Here is a 20,489-nt window from a genome sequence, read left to right as displayed (position 1 = left end):
TTACTAGAGCACTGTATAAACTCAGACGGAAGGAGCGAGCTTGCTACAGCCAAGAGGACACTTTGAAGAATGCACAGGAGCTGAGAGACGAGTTGCAGATGAGAGACAGTTTGAAGACAGCTGTTGTGGATGACCCAACTGTGGATGATGACTCTGATTGGATAATTTCCATGGAGTTGTTACCCCATCCATTCAGGGTGGGTCTAAATTAAATCACTGGAGCCATATAAATGAGCTGACAAACAGAAGGAACTCAGTGCAGTTGAGAGTCATGTTTTGAAGAGGAGCTACAGCCAAGAGGGACACTTTGAAGAATGCACAGAAACTGAGAGAGTAGCTGCAGATGAGAGACAGTTGGAAGACAGCCATTGAAAGCAGACTTTTGCTCCAGAGAAGCTAAGAGAGGACAAATGCCCCAAGAGCAACTGAGAGTGACATTTTTGAGGAACTGCAGCCTAGAAAGGAACATCCTAGGAGAAAGCCATTTTGAAACTAGAATTTGGAGCAGACACCAGCCACGTGCCTTCCCAGCTAACAGGTTTTCTGGATGCCATTGGCCATCCTCCAGTGAAGGTACCTAATTGTTGATGCCTTACCTTGGACACTTTTAAGCCTTAAGACTATAATTATGTAACCAAATAAACCCTCTTTATAAAAGCCAATCCAATTCTGGTGTTTTGCAATCTGGCAATATTAGCAAACCGAAACACCACTTAAGATGGAAGTGCAGGGAGATCTCAGTTCCAGAAACTGTATTTGCCGAGGATCCAGGCTTTTCTCAGGCTATTTCACGGAAAGAACTCACCATGAGTTAGTGGACAGAGCACAAAGATATATTCCAAGGACAATGGGCTAGAGATGGAAGAGGGGACAAATTGAAGGTGGTGTCTGCACCTTAGACTATGTCCCTCTGGCCGTTGACCTAGGCTTCATGCAAGAGTCGGAGGGGCCACAATAAGCATAAAAGAGCTGCTTCGTTAACATCTCTCTCCAGTGTAGCAAGCACGCTGTGATGAAAAGAAATGGGCATTATGGGACTGAGGGGTACATTCCCCACTGGGGGTACCACAGGGCACTGTGGGGAGGGGGAAGATACATGTGCTGAGTCGATCACACAAGAGAAATATCACCCACTGGAGAGGACTTACCCTAGCTAGCAGGAGATTGTAACACCATGTCTGAGCCTGCTTGCAGACTCCAAAAACTAACTGGGAGGAATTTGAGAGGGGTCTGGGTGCTCAGGGTGGTTGGAGTTGGAGCCAAAGAAATAGCCCTTTTGCTACTGTCAACATGATACAAGTTTTTACCTCCAGTGTGATGATGTCTGGAGAAATACAGGATTGAATGAGTGGGAAAGAAGGAGAGGAGGAGAAAGAAGGGGCCATGTTGTTGAATCTTGAGTAGCAAGCTTGGGGAGGATTTTACCCTGTAATGGTGAGCCACGGATGGTTCTTGAACAGAGGAAATGCATGTCATAAGTTGTTTTATGAATATTTGTCTGGTGTACAGGGGAAACCAGAAGGAAATGGGAGCAGAGATGGCATGGAGACTGTTACTTAGGTGTGATCAGATTGGAAGATCTAAATCCCGGTGGTAACTGCAGAAATGAAGAGGGTGGAGGATCTGAGACAGAGCACAGAGGAAGTTTCTATTTTCAGATGGAAATATTCACTCTGCCTGCAACCCTGCCCCTCCTTTGCCTGGCTTATTCCAACTTGTCCTCATGCTGGCTGCTCTTCTTGGAATTCTCCCCTTCACCAGCCAGGAAGGTAGGGCCCCCCTCTGCACCCCATCCTGGCATCCCTCCATTATAGCTCTTACCCATTGTGTTGGAAGTATGGTCTGGTCTGTCTCCTTTCTATACTTAGGCTAGAAAGCTTTGTGCACATTTCACAGCTTACATTGCTGATCCAATGTCCCCTTTCAAGTTCTGTAATAAGCTTGGTTGTTCATTTCTATATTGTGTGCCCAGCATGCGTGTTGGTTGTACTTAGGGGGCTAGAAAAGAGGAAGAAGTTGATAATGCTTTTATCTGAGAGGAAAAAATAAAATAAAAACAAACAAACCATAGATCCCAGCTGTTTTTGTTTTTCACTCTCTCTCTCCTTCTTTCCTTCCTCCCTCACTCTCTCCCTCCCTCCCTCCCCCCCTTTCATCATAATTTTCCCTTGTGTCATCTTAAAAATTAAAAATAATGCTGATGTGTGTGCAGAATAGGCCAGGGCAGTATTTTTCAACTTTTAAAAATTATCATGCCACTAAGAATCCTTTTTAGAGCCCCCCCCCAGTTGTCCTTCCCTCAATAAAAAAAATTTAATACTTCAGATATACTGTGTATCTATGTAATGCGGCCCTTTGGAGTGCCACAAACCATTGCAATATCTGACTTTTTTGCCCTGCCCCAAGAACTGATTTTCTTGTCCTTGGGGGTCATATCGCTCCTGCTGAGAATGCATGGTGTGGGTGACTCAAGTATTTCAGGAGGCAGAGGACAGATGACCTGTCCATAGTGGAGATACTCACTCTTCAGTGATACTAAGCTAGAAAGCTTTGTGCACATTTCACACTTGACATTGCTGATCCAGTGTCCCCTTTCAAGCTTTGGAATGCTTCGAGTAGTTACAATGATTTTGCTCTGGGAAGCTGGGGAGCATATGTTCCTCAGATCTCCACTATCCCCCAGAAAAGACTCTCCCCCTCCCCCCACCCAACGCCCCCATAACAGTCCCTCAGAAGTAGCCCTTTGGTGCCCTCTAGTAGAAGTTGTGGTAGCTACAAGTCATACTTTCTGGTATTTGCAAATGTAAAATGATTAGGTATGTGACACATAAGATAGAAATTAAACAAGAAAGGAGCTTGGAATATCTATACTAAAATCCACTACAATTTTCTGTTTACCCTCAAGAGAAGCGATGATGGGTAGAGTAAAAGGAGACTGCCTGCTTTGGTGATTCGAGGTCTCCTCTGCCCTGCTTTTCTCTTTACAGAAACAAAAACAAGTCTGGAAGGAGGCTAGCTGGGGGAGGGGATAGAATGAAGACAGCTTTATCTCTCTCCCAGACACGAAACCTAAGATAGCAGTGAAGTGTTTCCGTAATGAAGAGATATTGAAAACTTTAAAATTTTTAATAGTGTTTTAACCAAATACTTGGTAAGACTTGGTTTTTTCAAAAAACAAACAAACAAACAAAAAAAACCAAGCAAATCCTCCAACTATATTCCTTGGAAGTTTTTGATCATTATGTTCTCATGACAGTATCGGCCTATGGGATGAAAAAAGATCCGTTTGGGAGGGCCCATTTCCCATATAACTATCTACACACCTAACAGTGACATAGCATTTCCAGGTGGCACTCTCTAACCTCCAATTTCATCATCCTTCTCATCTCCTCCCATCCCTCCTGCCCAGCATGAGCTCTTGCACGTAAATAACCATTCAGGCAGTAGTGAGTGGAATTGTTAACACTGAAGTTAGCAGGGCAGAGGTTGCTTTGGTTTCTTTTTTTTTTTTTTTTTTTTTTTAATGCATTTTTTTATTGTGAACTTTAACATATATACGTAACAGTGATAACTGTCAAAATACGATTTAATAAGTAGTTAGAAAGCAAATTTCAAAGAATATCATGGGTTACAGTTCCACAACTTCAGCTATTTCCATTATTGTAAAATATAACATACATATGGAAAGGTGTTAACTTCCGATGTACAGCTCAACAAGCAGTTGTATAAGTAATTTCAAAAATTGTTAGGGATTACAGTTCCACAGTTTCAGTTCTTTCCTTATTATGCAATACAGGATATATTTATAGAAAGGTGAAGATTTCAAAGTACAATTCAACAAGTAGCTATAGAGCAAATTTCAAAGGGTGTTGTAGGATACAGTTCCACCATTGCATTTACCTCCTTCTAGCTATTCCAACAATCCAGCATCTAAAAAAATATATATTTTATATAAACTTTCAGTATTCATAGACCTTTGTTAAATCTTATCTTGTTTGTTGCTACCCCTTCCTCTCAATCTCTTTCTCCATCTTCAGGGATGTCTAGCCCACTGCCTTCTTGACTCTAGGGTTTCTGATGAGAAATTGGCACTTAATCTTATTGAAGCTCCCATGTGTGTGACATGTTGCCCTGCTCTTACAGCTTTCAGAATTCTTTATCTTTGGCATTTGACAGTTTGTTTGTAGTATGTTGCAGCATGGGTCTATTTGGTTTTATACCATTTGGAGTTAGTCAAGTGTCTTGGATATGTATATGCATGTCTTTCATTAAATTTGGGAAGTTTTCAGCCATTATTTCTCCCTTGCATATTTTCTCTGCCACTTTCTCTGTTTCTTCTCTTTCTGGGATACCCACAACGCACATATTGATATGCTTGATGGTGTCCCACCAGTTCCTCAGACTCTGTTTCCACTTATCTTCAGTCTTTCATTTTTCTGTTCCTCAGACTGAATGATTTCACTTGTCTTATCTTCAGGTGCTCTGATTCTTTTGCCAGCTCCAATCTGCCTTTTTTTTTTCTTTTTTATTGAAATACATTCACACACCATACAATCATCCAAAGTGTACAACATTGTTCACAGTATCATCCTTCCATTCTTTTCCCTATCCTTTTGTGTGTAGGATTTCAGGTGTCTTGTTCTCCAGTTTCTGAGTGTTTTCTTCTGCCTCTTCAGATCTGCTATTGTATGTTTCCATTGTGTTTTTCATCTCTTATGTTGTGCCTTTCATTTCCATAGATTCTGCCAGTTGTTTTTTCAAACTTTCGATTTCTACCTTATGTTCATCCAGGGTTTTCTTCACAGCCTTCATCTCTTTTTGCCACATCTTCCCTTAACTCATTGATTTGGCTTTTAATTTGATTTAGAATATTTCTTTGAAAATCTTTAATAGATTGTTTCATTAAAGTGAAACAATATCTCAACTGTATCTTGATTGAGGTGTAAGTTTTTTCCTTTGACTGGGCCATATCTTCGTTTTTCCTAGTGTAGATTATAGTTTTCTGTTGTCTAGGCATCTGGTTTCCTTGGTTACCCCAATCAGATTTTCCCAGACCAGAATGGGTTCAGATCTCAGAGTGGTGTTATATTCAGTTTCGAGTCTTCCTGTGGGTGTGTCTTAGAGATTGACAGATTTTCCTGTGAGGTCTTTAACAACTGTGCTTTTTATAACCTGCACATCAGGTGGTGCCTGTCAGTCTGTTGTTCCCAACTTGTGTAAGGAGGTGTGGCCCCTTTAGTTTCTGTTTTGGCTGTTTTCCCCCAGGCTCTGGTGTCTGGTTCTGAAGAGAAAGCTGGGCCCCACCTTCCTACTCTGAGGGAAGATAAAACTCCTAGGGAGTTATCATCCGCATTTGAATTGTTGTCTCTCTGACTCTCTTATCTCCACCTGTCTGGGTCAGAGCACTGCGAATTGAAAATGGCTAAGGCTCTCTCCACTGAGCCCCTGAGGTTGAGAGAGAGAAAAAGGAACAGAAAGCCCCCTTTTAGAGCCAGTACATGGTCCCCCAGTTTCACTCATTGGCCAGAGGTAACACCTGGTCTTTTGGGCGCCCCATCCTGAGACAGATGAGTCTTCTGGTTTTTTAAGGTCAGTTGTCACTAAAAGCCTCTGCTTGTTGGGGGTTTGTAGCTTGTATTCAGCAGTCCACATTTGTTAATTAAAACCCCAGTTGGAGCTTTGCTGAGCTATCTTGGAGAGTGCTGCTCTCTACCACAGAGAGGTTTTGCAGCTCAGCCTGCCATCAGAGGAGGGGGTTCCCGGAGCAGCTCTGCAGTTTTACTTAAAGATTTTATGCTGCAATCTCAGGCATCCCTCCCAATCCAAGCTGGTGTACGATGTGTGGACAGTCATGGTTGTCCCCCCAGCAGTTATTCCAAATTATTTACTAGTTGTTCCTGGTTATTTATTTGTTGTCCTGGGGGACTAACTAAATTCCACTCCTCTCTATGCCGCCATCTTGTCCCCTCTCCTCTCAAGGGGGTTTTGCAAGTACTTTTTATTCTCTGCCCAAATTACTCTGGATTGTATTGGGGCTTCATGCTAACCTGTACAAACCAACAAGATCTCATTCCCTAGTCCAGGTTCCATGTAATTATGGTATTTGAGTAAACTGACCATACAAATTAATTTATATGGTTTACTACCAAAAATATTGATTTTGCACCAAGTAAACATCTCTTCCTTTGGTCCCACACAGAAGCCAAAGTTTTAAAACACAGTTAATATCATCCTCTACCCTTTAGTCTGATCTACCCCAATCTCAACCAAGTCCATTTCATTCATATCTCCAATCGAAGTCTGATCTCCTTTTCAGCCTCTTTAACAGTTGATTCATGGAGCAGTGCCAACACTCACAGCTGCCAAACTCTGGCTCCAAGTCCCAGGTGCCACACAGACATCTGAAGCTCCAGGGACTGACCACATCTTACATAAACAACTCAGTATGTCAAAATTTAGAAATAACTTGCAACTCATGAATAGGTGTGACTATTGTGAGAGCTTACAATCTAGGAACCTTTGCATAAGCCTTCCCTGGTAACCTATCCTCCCAGATTCAATTCTCAGAGTTTGCACATTATTATTAGTCCATATTAGTGAAGCATTATAATGTTTGTCTTTTCATTTCTGGCTTATTCACTCAACCTACTGTCCTCATGGTCCATTCTCCTGGTTGCATACCTCACAACTTCATTCCTTCTTGCTACTGCCTCATGCAAAAACAGTCTTATAGTTTTACATTTAATCACACTCATTGACCACTCTAGGTTTCACTAAGTTATACAGTCCCCATCTTTATCTTCCATCTTTCCTTCTGGTGTCATACATAACCTTCCTCTTTCAATTGTATTCACAGTCATCTTTTTTTCAGTGTACTAACAATATTGTGCTACCATCACACAGTATTGTGCTATCCATTTCTGGATTTATACAGTCAATCCTATAGAACATTCTGTACTCCTTCAACCACAAATGCCTGATCTCTACCCTCTTTCTATCTCCTGATATCTTCATTTCTACACTGTTCTCCCAACCTCTCTCTCCTGTCTTTTCCTATCTGTCTGTAGCATTCCCTTTAGTATTTCTTGTAGAGGTGGTCTCCTGTTCACAGACTTTCTCAGTGTCTGTTTATCTGTAAATATTTTAAACTCTCCCTCATTTTTGAAGGACAGCTTTGCTGGATATAGGATTCTTGGTTGGCTGTATTTCTCTTTCAGTGTCTTGAATATATCATATCACTGCCTTCTTGCCTCCATGGCTTCTGCTGAGAGATCTGCACTTAGTCTTATCAAGCTTCCCTTGTATGTGATGGATCGCTTTTCTCTTGCTGCTTTTAGAATTCTCTCTATGTCTTTGATATTTGAAAATCTGATTAGTAAGTGTCTTGGAGTAGATCTATTTGGACCAATTCTGTTTGGGGTATGCTGTGCTTCTTGCATCTGTAATTTTATGTCTTTTAATAGATATGGGAAATTTTCAGTGATTATTTCCTCTATTATTCCTTCTGCCGCTTTTCCCTTCTCTTCTCCTTCTGGGACACCCATAAGGTATATTTGTGCACTTCATGTTGTCTTCAGGTCCCTGAGCCCCTGCTCATATTTTTCCATTCTTTTCCCTATCTGCTCCTTTGTGTGCAGGATTTCAGATGTCCTGTCCTTCAGCTCACTGATCCTTTCTTTTGCCTCTCCATGTCTGCTGTTGTATGTCTCCATTGTGTTTTTCATCTCTTCTATTGTGCCTTTCATTCCCGTAAGTTCTGCCATTTGTTTTTTCAAGCTTACGAATTCTTCCTTATGATCACACAGTGGCTTCTTTATATCCTTTATCTCTTTTGTCATATTCTCTCTCAACTCGTTGTTTTGATTTAAAAGATTTGTTTGAACATCCATAATTTGTTTTTAACTCCTGAATCTCAGTCGAGGTGTTAGTTTTTTCCTTTGACTGGGCTGTATCTTCCTTTTTCCTGATGTGGTGCATGATTTTTTGCTGTCTATGCATCTGATTTTCTTCATTGGTTTATTCTGGAGGTTGCTTTCTCTTTTGCCTAAGGTTTTGTTGTTGATTGACTTTGATCGTTATCTTTTCTTTGTTTGTCTCTCTGGCCAGTTGTCCAACTGGCTCTGTCATCCAGTCTTCCCCCCAAAATCAGGCACCCACTGTGGCCTGCCAGAGGCACTGGGCACCCCAGCAAATTCACTGTGTGTGGTAATACAAATATGCTGGCTTCCAGTGGTACTTATTTTCCACTGGCTGGCAAGACCTGGGTTTGTTCTGGGGCCTTGCTTTAACTGTTGGGTCTTCCCTATTTCTCAGCCAAAATGGCTGTTTTTCCGTGCACGGCATGTAGACCAGCTCCTGTGCTCCTAAGAAAGGGTTGCAAGCATCTTTTAAAGAGTATTTACTTCCCTTGCACTCCTGGACTGTCCAGCAGATGGTGATGTTTGGTAATTTAATTGTCCTCAGAGACTGCTTTGCCTCCGAGCACAGGTTTTATATGACCCGGAGAAGCTAGAACTGCAGGATTCCTATGCCCTCACTTTACCAGCCAGAATCCTGCTCGATGTTGGGCTCCAACTGTGGCAAAGTACTTCTTCAGGTGACCCAGCACTCCAGTTGCCTCCAAGGTGAGGAAACGGCCACCAGCTGCTGCTTCCCTCAAGGGTGGGGAAAGGGCTTTCAGACCTGGAACTAGAAATGGTCTCTGTCCAGGTTTTCTCAGTCTCTTTGTCCCTCACTGATCTGGGCCTTGAAATGTCCTCCTTCGTCCACCAGGTCTTAAAACAGTGAGGGTATTTTTCACTGCTATGGGAGATTTTAAAATCTGTGTCTCTGGTGGGGGGGTCCCATCCGCTGAGTCTGTGCCTCAGAGACCGAGTGAGGGGGAAGGGAGAGGATCAGCTGGTCTGGGATGGAAAATTCCTGCCTGATATTTCTTCTCTTTCTTCAGTTCGGCATTTGCAGGGTGTTTCTCCAGTCTACATCCTCCTCCAGAGTTTCAAACAATTATGAATTGTCCTTTCTCTCATTGAATCTCTGGAGAGAAGTTTTCAGTAGCTGTTTACATTGCCATGTTGATGACATTGCCTGCCTCCAGTCTGCTCTTGATTCCCTTTCGGGAAATTTTCATTTCTGTTACTGTGGTCTTCAGCTCTGTTTGGTTCCTTTTAGTAATTTCCGTCTCTCTATTGATATTGTCTTTGTGTTCATCTGTTGTTTTCCTGATTGCCTTTAGTTCTTTATCCATGTTTTAGCTCTTTAAGCATATTTAGGACCATTTTTTTGAAGTCTTTGGCTATGTCTCAGGTCTGTTTCTCCTCACTGATAGTTTCTAATGCTTTAATTTTCTCCTTTGCCTGGTTCATCACTTCCTGTTTGATTGTATGTGTTGTAAGCTTTTGTTGAAACGTGGACATTTTGATATTTTAATGTGTTATGACTGGAATTTAGATTCTCAGGGGTCTGTTACTTAATCTTGCCTCCAGCTAGAGTTATGACAGCTTTCCTTGAGTGCCTGGAGCTTTTTCTTGATTTGGCACTTTCCCTGTTACTGCAGTCCTTTAAATATTTTTCTAAAAGCTTTGAAAAAGATGCTTCTGCCAGCCTGCTGGTTGTTCAAAGCTTCTGTGAGGGGATGGAGCCCTGAAGCTTCTTATTCCACCATCTTGATTGGGGTGGTGCCTTAACTTTTTTTGTTGTTATATAAACAGTGCTACAGTGGCTGTTTTTGTATTCTCTTTTTGTACATGTAGAAGTGCTTCTCTAGGATAGATACCTTTTGAAATTGGCATCACCTGCTCCAGGTTAAAGAGAGACTTCTTTTCCAGGCAAGTAAGAGTCTTGTTTAACAAAGCTTTGTTGGATCAAGTTTGAGTCCAGTCTTGGATCACTGTGTGCTTCACTGGAGGATGGTCAATGGCGTCCGGAAAACCTCTGTTAGCTGGGAAGGCATGTGGCTGGAGTCTGCTCCAAAGTTCTGGTTTCAAAATGGCTTTCTCCCAGGACATTCCTCTCTAGCAAGCTTGCTCTTCTTCAAAACATCACTCACAGCTGCACTCCGTTGCTTTGGTTTCTTTTCAGTGGTGGCTTAATTATGAAATGGTTCCTGCTTTTTAGTTTGTAAAGTACTTTGTCACATCAATGCGCTGCCTTCAATGTTGAAATCTCCTGTCCCTATCTCTCGAGCTCCGCCCGGGGCTCTGAGGGGTAGGAGCTGTCATTCCCTGGCACCCCCACAAGCCATAAGGCAGCAAATGCCAGATGCACTCGTTCTCCTCTCCCTCCACTAGGGCTGTTTACCCAGGAAGGATTTCTCCTCCTTGTGTGGGAATAAGGAGAATAGGGGAGGGTGTCATGCTCCATAGAAACCTTACACGGAATGGGTAGGTCACACAATACTGCATAAGTCCTTCAAGTACATTTGCACTTCAGTAGGTTTTTTTTTTTTAAGCTGACTCGATCTTACCCACTTTTATATGTTATAATGTTTATAATATTATTTGCTGGAAAGTCCATCCACTTATTCCAACATTATTCAGACATGATCTGTGTGTCAGGCATCGTGCCATGCTCTGGGCAGACACTGATGAGATAGAAGCAGTGCCTGCATTCTTGAGATTTACCAGAGGGAGACCAAGAGTAAACAAATATGGCAAAAAGTCGATGATAAGAAGTCCTGCAAAGGGCAAGCACAGAATGGTTTTAACAGATGGACCTGGTTTACCGTGGGAGATAGGCAAGGCTGGGCAGAGACCTGGAGGCGAAGGAGGATGAGGGAGTCTGGCCAAAGGGCAGAGGGAGGGAAGGAAGGGCATGAGCTAAGCCAACAGGCAAGAAGCACTTTGAGGCATTGCACACCGTCAGGTATGGCTAGCACTGCACACGCACATACTCCCCATTAGCGCTATTAATCCCTTTCATGAGCTCAGCTATTTTAGGAAAACGGACGTGGGAGGTCTAGTTCTAAACTTTTAAACTGTGTTGGTAGAAGTCAGAGTCAAATTAGAAGCTTTTAAAAATTGAAGTCAGGGAAGCGGCTTTGGTCTTGCAGGCCACTGCTTATGAAGACCTCGAGGATGGGCTCATGTCTGATTCACTGTGTCCCCCGACTACAAGTGTCACATTAATATCACAAGTTATATACAGAGAAATTATCTAGAAGCAAGTCAAACACTGATGATTTCCTTAACTAACCAATCGATTGTTCAAAGGTTATTGATGATGCAGAGGAAAATGAATCTGTGATTGTGGCAACCTATCTCCCAGATGCCACCATTGATTCCTTTCCCCCTAAGAGGTGGGGTCTATTCCTCTGCCCCACCCTCCTTGGATCTGGGCTGGTCTAATTGATTTATTGACCAATAGGATGCTGTGGAAATGATGTTTTGGGCTTATGAGACTAGATCCCAAGATGCCTTGCAGCACCACCTGGGATCTTAGAGCACACTCTCTTATACTGTTCACCCTGAAGGAATTTTGCCCACCCTGAGATCCCTGCATGTGGAGAGGGTGCTGCAGGCCAGTGCCAGCTGTTTCAGCCAGCCCAGACCAGGCACATACCTGTAGGTGAAGGAGCCGTCTTGGATATTCCGGCCCAGGCACAGCAGATGCCAAATGAAGGAAAAGGGCTGAGGCCCCCAGCTGCTTGGCTTCTCAAGCCATTCAAGTCACTCCTGTGGAGGCCCCAGACCAGTGGAGCACATACCAGTAACCCAGCATGCCCGAGATGTTGCTTTCATGCCTCTAAATTCTAAAGCAGCAGTAGGTAACTGTAAACACTGCTATAGCAGTTCATGCTAAAGACAGAACAGCACCTTAGCAAGGACCAGGACAAGGCTGACATGTAAATTCGAGAATGTTGTGATTTTTGTTGTTAAACTTTCCTCTTTCCCCTTAGCTCTGTGTTCACACCTCCATTATAATAAACCTTACCATGTTGCATTAAAGAGAGAGCATAGTATAGTAGTAAAGAAGATGGGTTTTCTACTCAAGACAGTCTTTCATTTGAATTTCAGTTGTAAACCTCATTTATCCTAGCTGTGACCTTGAGCAAGTTGCCTTGAACCCTAAGCCTCCGGATTCCTTATCTGCTAAATGGGAATGACCCTTCTAGTATCTATATCATGGAATATTTAAGATCAAATTCAATAATGCATTTAAAGCACTTAGTGCCTGTCACATAGTGCACTGAAACTGTGACTCACTTGCAATTATAAAACCACCTTCATTAGTGGTAGTAGGTCTAATGGGTTGGATGCTGTTTAATTTTCTGCAGATAAGGTTGGAGTTTCCTCAATTCATAGGACTTTCTTCTATTTCACTACTCTAAGGCATAAATGTCCTGACCTGGTTTACTTTACTGTGTTTGGTGAGACCCAATAGATTCTTTTTTGGTTTAGCTAACCCGAGAAGTACACAAAGCATCAGTATAGTTATGAGGTTTTAATTATTTTGAAGTCTCAAAAGAAGTGATGAAATACAGCTAACAAATAAAGAAACTTAGGGCTTCTTCAATTACTTTATTGCTTGCCTTTGAGATAATATAGGCTGCTGTTCACAACTCCAGTATGAACAATTCTTTCAGCACATATTTCATCAAGAGTCAAAATAGGACTGTAGGGAAAGTCTGTGCCTTACTTACCTCTTTGTTCTGAATTTGAATTTCCGTGCATTGTGTAAGATGTCACCAGCCAAAGGACATTCTCCAGAGTATGTAAAATAACACACATGAAGGTTGGGAAAATTCAACTAAATTCTTTACTAGTACATAAGGGAAACAAGACCAGATTGGATGGCAGCCCCCTACCCCAACCAGGATTAGTCTCTATGCGTCTTAAAAGATTTTACTTAGAACAAAATAAGTTCAAAATTAATCATATTTTCCTAAGAAAAACACTTATGGGCAGGGCCAAGAGGGAAGAGTGCAGACAGCCAGATGGACAAACTCTGAAACCCACAGCTGTGCTTTCACATCTTGAAATAAATCTGTTTCCAAGCAATGGAGGTTTCTGTTGTTCACATTTAAATTCTTGAATGATGTGAAACTCAATGATGTCTTCATTTTCAAGGTTAGAATCCTTATTTAGGATGCTTGAATCTCATATGTAATAAGAGACTTACAAGAACATTTTTTCAATCTTGAAAAGCTAATTACTTTTAATAGAGCCCTATTTTGAGGTAGAAAAGGAACAAGGAAACGATTAACAACAAATACTTATGTGAATACTCTGAAGTCAGTTTTAACTGACCACATTTTATTCAACTTAATGTGAGAAGAAATTCTGTCGGGCTTCTAGAAGTGAGATTTAATATACAATTCAGCATTAACACCAGGCAGGCCATGTTTAAAAGAAATTAATCCAGACAAAAAGAATTTGGACTCTAAGAAAAGGACGGTTTTGCTCAAAATGTCATACTACATTCTGGTACAATGTTGGCGGAATTTTCAGAAGTCAGTTATAAGGATGTTCAATCTGACAGCTAAGAGGTGGCAGAAATGACAAGACGAAATAAGGCCTATGACAAAGCAGTACCTTCCTTTTGACTTTGTGGATTCCAAAGCTCATTTTATTTTTTCTTGCCTTTTTGTAGAAAATACCCCCCAATTAAAAATTTTCCATTTTCGGTGTTTTCATAGCTTCTACTACAGAAATTACTTATAATTTTTCACTCGCATATATTCACGTATATACTATAACTTAGTTTAAGCAAATTTCAAGGTGAATATAACCAATCAAAATTAGTATCCTAAGGGAAGTTAAAGGAGAAAGGCTGCTTTTTCTCATTAAGTCACCGCCAATCCAGATGGAGACTCATTTCATGACTTGTCAGAAGAGGGTGAGTGGTCAATAGGCATCAGGCACCCCACCCAGCTCTTCGTGGATGGTCAAACTTGAAGTTACAGCTCTGACATATGACTTCCCGCAACTTTTATTTTTAGCCCAAGGCCAGAGTCTGGATTGGCTGTGCTCAAAGAAGTAAAATTTGAGATGCAGCTTCCCACTTGCCACAATCAGCATCATCCAGACTTTTTAATCCAAGGACCTGATATTTCTATGCTAGAACATTTTATCTCAATTCCCTCTTTGAGTTGGCTGGTAGGACATTTACAGGTCAAATATGTAGCCACTTCTAACACACACTGAGTGTACAACATTCATTCCTAGTTTAATATTGTTTTTTCATTTTTTCTTAGATAGTCTTATTTATTTTATGTATATTTACATATATTTAATCATGTTATTCTGTATACATCCCTAAGTCCTCAAATACCTTCTGGGACAAGGCAATGCATACATAAATTAAACTTTAGATAAGTTATACAATAATCAGGCTAATGTGAATTATACTTAATAAATATTGGAGGTTACTTCAGGTCAAAGATTTCAGGCATAAAAAATGGTAATATTTCTTAGTACACTCATGTGCTTCCTAGGGTAATATTCAACTTACAGGAGTCTGAATGTTAGGAGTTAAAAGCCAATGAAAGATGGATTAAAACTGCCCCAAATAAATGCTTTTCCAGAAGCTTTTGCTATTCCAAAAAGGTTCATTAAAAAACTGAAGCATTTAGGTTAAAAAAAGTCTGACTGGAAAGGTGTTTGGCCACAGTATATTACAGCATACAGGATAACCAGAGGTGGAATTTTTATTTCACAAGTTTCAAGATACAGTACAAAATGAATCTGTACATCTCTCTATTAACAGGATTTGTTTGTTTACACAAGTATATTACACTTCATCAGCCTTTATACTGCATTTTGTTAAATACAAAATAAATTTACAAAAAAGTCTACCACGGCGTTTTTTCACAATGCCAGCGTATGGTCTTTTAAAACTTCCTTTTCTATATAGTGGTCAGACCTTGATCATATCAACAATATAATTTTTTTTTTTTTAATTAAAGAGAATAGTGTCAGCCGGTTTGCAAATCCAAATAGGAAAAAACAGTGCATGTGAGATGACCCCTGCACATACCCAAGAGATCTTCTCATGCACAAAAAATGGGATTTTTACTTAAGCAAATGGTCACTATAAAATAGGAATCATTTTTACTTGGGATCATTTTAAATTTTCTTGAAATGCCAAATGGAAGGAGAAATTTAGCTTCTTTTGAATGAATACTAGACATTTAAAAACCAGGTAGTGCCTCAGACAATATGGTATCCAGAAATTTTATATTTCCACTTACATTTCGAGCAATGACTAAAGAAAACATTTACATGAAAATGTGTTCTTTTACTCTGATTATTTCCTACATACTTCTAGCCATAATATTGTGCAACATTAAATTCACTTTCACAACAATACCAGCTGTCATTGGAGCAAACAGAGTCCACATTGCCATGTTGGTAGGTAAAGGGGCTGTTTACCTGAAGCATCTTGCTTTGAAATGTGCATGGGAAATGTTAGTCAAAACCTTTGCTCTGTAAAGGACATTTTCTGCAGATATATTTAGAAATTAGCATACATGAAACACACAAGAAGAGTTATGGTTTTCATTTACAGTCCTGCATGCACATTTCCAAAACACTGGTTTGAAGAACAAACCTCAGGAGCAAGGAATGGAAGGAAAAACAAAAAGCAAAAAATCCTATACAAAATACTTACAAGTTTCCTGGAGGCAACAGCAGCTCCTTAATTAAATAAAGCATCGGATGATCAACAGGTCATTGGTAGAAGTTTCTAAAACTTCCCAATGGTACAGAGATAAAACAGTTTAGAAGAAAAACTCACAATTATCCTTGTATGTAGGAGAGTAACAAATCCTCAAGAATATGAAGTTTAATGATTCACAAGCTAATCTAATCAAAATGCTAAATAATGAATTTTGAAAAAAAAAAAAAAGCTTTTTCATTTACCTTTTCTGTGCCATTGAATATTAACCAAAACTAAGTTAAACCCCATGTAGAAAAATAGCAAAAACTTTGGGCACAAAAAGAAAAACAAACAATACTCTCTTTGTAACATAAACCAGAAGCAAAATGGATATAGTCTCAAGACTCTGAAACAGTTGGCTATCCAACAACCCAAACGCATGAAAGAACAGAAGCGAAACAGAGAACTACTGTCATCGCCTTCTAAAGCAGGAAGACAGACTACAAAAGGGATCAGGAGGATAGGAGAATATGGGCTACTGTGGAGAAATGAATTCGCACTCTATCTGTTAACTATAAATTCTAACTTTAAAACTCCTGAATCCCTGAGTTAGTTTAATGTCACTGACATTAACTAGCTTTTGTTACTGTTATTTTATTCAAATGGATGCCATTTGATTAGGTAAGTATTGAGTATTATTTTAGGAGAAAACCCCAAACTCAGTTCCTTTTTCTTAGGTAAAATGTCCCATGAACAAAAAGAAAAAGGGAGCAAAGTATTTTGAGACATTCTTTAAATTGAAGTCACAGGAACTAAGTTTATTTTAAATATTCCATTCAAATTTCTGGTAACAAATGACCCCAGGGTAAAACAGGAGGTGGGGAAAAAAACCAAGAAATTGATATTTTGAATAATAGTTAAGAAAAAGATATGGAAGATGGTAAACTAAACAGGAAGTTTGTTATTGCCGGAAGAACAAGACTACACTTTCCCATCTGGGCTTAGGTAGTGCACACTGTTAATAAATGTTTTTTTTTCAAAGTACTAATGAAAGAAAATAAGCAGAGAGATAAAAATGTTGCTCAAGAAAAAATTAGATGGATGGGAAAGGAAAAAAAATAGTCACTGATAGTCATCTTACAGGTTTTTAAACTTTTAAATAAATTAAAACAGTTCCTTCTAAATGAAGTGTGGATTATACTTATTTTGAAGGGTGGGGAGAGGAGGCAGCGGGGAAGATACCAACATATTGTACCAACTGCACTCACATCTCTACAAGTAAGAGATCAAACAAGTCTTCGTATTTACAAGAGCTGCTCAAAGCAAGACTTTTGAGGGTAAAATTTCCTACCTTTCACAGACATCTATATAATTTATTCATATAGTTCTCTTCATGACCACCTCTTCAAATATGGAAGCAATTTATCTGAGAGGAAAGTTTGCTTGCCAGGTTCCTCACAATACTCTAAACACAAAAAAGAATACAATTTCACATTTAAAGCCTTCATGTTCATTATAAACTAATTAAATCTAGTTCTCAATACAATCCCAACTTCAACAACCAAAGCCTTAGAACTTTACAGATAATAAACTCTTCAAGTTTTCTGGCAGATGATGGGTTATAGGAAAAGGGTCTGCAGGTTAATATAACAGACTTGAGGTCAGCGGGCACAGAAAGTCGGGTAGCTGCTAATGGAGTCTTAGACTAGAACAGGCTGGTGAACACCACCATCTGCTAATAAAAACAAATACAAATTCAGTTTTTCTTTTGTGTGTGTGATATGTGAAGTTCTCAGTTTTCTTTTTTGTTGTTGTTTTCCGTACTCTTTAACCAGACAAATCTGAAGTGCAGTAGCCTTGAATTTCCTAATGTTAACAGTGAGAGGATGGTGCATATGATACCTAAGCAAGCAGGTCACTTCTACTGTAATATAAAACCGGCAGAAATAAGTATCTATGTGAACAGTAAAGAATAGTATTAACAGGCTTTGGCTTTCCTCAACCACTGAGTTCAATCCATCTTTGATTCTGAGTTTTGGTATTATAATGTTAGGTCACTGTGGGTCATATCCTGGAAATGACATTTCATATCTAAAGAATTCGGGAGGGTGATCTGTTCTTTGTGCAATAAGAAATACAAAGTGAAATAAATCCTGGGAACAAATGCTTCAACTCTTTGGGAAAGTGTATCTATGTTCTTGGTATCCCATCCAGAGTTCTTGAATATTATTTTCTAATTTCTCCCATTGAGTCCATCCTCTGGCTTCCAGATCAAGGCTCTGTATACTCAAACAAGCAAATTACATTGAGTAGGTGGGGCAATTTCATGTTAGCTCAAGGAGTCAGTTCACAATGTTTTACACGTAATTCCATTCCAAAGAAGTGGAATCCACATAAGGCTCTTTAACAATGTCTTTCAGTCTCTGAAGGAGAGAAGTCTGGTTTAAAGTATGACAAATGGCGAATAATAAGAAACCTTCGAACCTGCCCTTTAAAAATAACAAATATGCTGAATGTGCAGAATTGCATGTGGACTGGTAAAATAGATTCTCAGGTATCACAGTTCCAAAACACTTTGAAGACATCTTTCGCTCTCTTTTTTTTTTTTTTTTTAACTTAAAAGGCAAGTTCTATTTTCAGACTTTGAAACATGTTAAGGTTAAATTTGCAACTGTGTTTTTCTTTTTACATCTATCAGTTTTTAGTGTTGGTGCACAATACCGTAAGGATGGTTGACATAAAAACTTACGCATTTTGAGAGAATGACCAAAGGACCCAAGAAAGACCGTTGGATACAGTAGACAGTACTCTAAGTGTCTCATGTATGTTTCCAAGAAAGAAAAAAAAGGAAAGCCATTGTGAGTTGTTATTCCATATGGCACTAAAATGAACATTCAACTCAGTTTAGGTAAGAGTTACTTATCCCTGAAAATAAAGGCATCAGATTCTAAGCAGCTTTAAGAATTAAATGCTTCCTCGTGCCTCTTCCAGGAGGTGGCCACTGATCCAAAGTCCTAAACCAAATGCCAGTGTTCTCAGCAAACAATGTCCTTGGTTGTCACTGATCAAGGCTGGACATGGAGGCTGTTATTGTGGTGCCTGCTGCTCCGGTGGCCCCTCCGGCTGGGGTGGAGCTGGCCGTGGCCCCGGAGGCCTGGGCATGGGCATGTCTTGGTGCTGCCTCTGCCTGTAAGCTATTACTGTTCCCAACAGCAACGCAATGATGGTCATGAGGTACAGGTCCCACTCAGGTCCCAGCAGCTGGTCCATGTCAAGATGGGTGAACACATCTCGAATCTTAATGAAAATACAACAAAAATCATTATGATCACTACAACTTCAGAGATGGAACTGGGAGAGTTGTATCACAAATTAAAGATAAATACAGAACTTATTAAAATACTTGATTTTAGGAACTCTCAATGATGTACTTTAAAAAAAGGTTTCAAAAGCCGTTGACTGAAGCTCAAAAAATGTATCAGGAATTAAGCTATTTTATAATAACTATAATATAGAGTGTCTAACAGAGTTCCTTTCCATCAGTAATCTAATGCACTAAGTTCCAGCCATTTCTCACAGAAAATATTAGGAAGGAATGCTGGGGAGAATGGAGGGCACGGGATCAGGATTTTGGCCCACCTGTTACCTATCTGCAATGATGGCACACAGGCTGAAAAGCTCTGTTCTAATGACAGTAGGGCTATTTCACCAGTTCTCTCATGTATTTGAAGTTGGCAGGAATTAAAATTTTTAACCAAATGAATAATACTTTTATACTGTTTAGTTAGGATTCAATTAAAATGCAAAATGAAACACCTGATTTTAAACTCAAAAGTTATGTTCTCAGTTTACAATTTTTTTTTATTGTTTTAGTCCTGATCATGTCATATTGCTACTTAACCATACAGAAGGTTAATAAGGGGTATAAACCATTATATTTAAATAAAATTACTTCTAAAAACCCCCACAATATATACTTGTAATTATAGGTGATAAATTTTTGGGGGAAAAATATTATAAGAAACTATTAAGTAGGCTCCCTGGGGAGGGACCTGAGATGGGAGATGTGGGGTGGGAGAGGAGGCTTTCACTTTTCATTTTGTGCTTCTCTGTACTCTTTCTGATCATGAATACCTATTACTCCCTTTAAAAAAAAATTTTTTTTTTTAATTTCTCAGTTGGAATATGTGAGTGGTACAATTATGGGGCATTTTATGTTTTCTTTACAAGCATTAAAAAAACAACAGAGATAATATACTCAGTATGGTGTATTGCATGAGCAAATTGTTAGACTGTAACAGTTTATCAGTGATAAAAGCTGTAGGAGACGGGGTCTGAAATATCCTCATAGAGAAGCAGCAGGCTGCCACACATGATTTAATCTTTAATTAAAGGACTAAAGATTGTTTTAGTTAGCAGATGGCACAGCTGACTCTGGCTCAAGCTACCAAGTGATTACAGCAATTTGACATTACAAATGCATAAGCAATCGGAGGAAAGAGAGATATCTCCAGCACTCTGGAGCCCTATAGAGGGAGGATCTCAGTGCCAAAAGATAGGGTGGCAAAAGTAAGAAGTCGGATTTCTCTTTATAGATGCAGGAGCAGCAGAGCCTACATTTACATCTGTGTAACATAGGAAGGAAAGTCTGTTCTTAAATCTAATGCTGAAATGGTTTATCAACTTGTTCCAAAAGATACTAACAAAAAGTTGAAGCATCATACTTTTCTGGTCCTGAGTGAAATTTAGTTAAACAGCCCTTGCTTCTACATACATGTTTGGGTCTTCAGAGTTAAATACTGTACCAGTTAATCCATTATTAGGAACTAAAGTATGTGGTAGATTGAATTATATACCCCAGCAAAGGCATGTTCTTCCTCTTAATCCATGTTCCT

At 39.7% G+C, this 20,489-nt stretch overlaps 1 protein-coding gene across 1 annotated transcript in view; it reads right to left on the bottom strand.

The window, feature by feature from the left end:
• Positions 1-13,233: 13,233 nt before the first annotated feature.
• The window catches only part of SEL1L (SEL1L adaptor subunit of ERAD E3 ubiquitin ligase), a 76,425-nt gene continuing 69,169 nt past the window's right edge, over positions 13,234-20,489 (bottom strand). Inside the window, exon 21 of the mRNA XM_037832139.1 lies at positions 13,234-18,891. Within this exon, the coding sequence (XP_037688067.1) occupies positions 18,682-18,891 (210 nt within the window). The 3' untranslated portion in view covers positions 13,234-18,681. The remainder of the gene's footprint in view (positions 18,892-20,489) is intronic.

This window comes from Choloepus didactylus, chromosome 4 (genome assembly GCF_015220235.1).
Source record: "Choloepus didactylus isolate mChoDid1 chromosome 4, mChoDid1.pri, whole genome shotgun sequence".
NCBI classification, from domain to species: domain Eukaryota; kingdom Metazoa; phylum Chordata; class Mammalia; order Pilosa; family Megalonychidae; genus Choloepus; species Choloepus didactylus.
The sequence above is the reverse complement of the archived record's forward strand: the minus strand, read 5'-3'. Positions and strand labels throughout refer to the sequence as shown.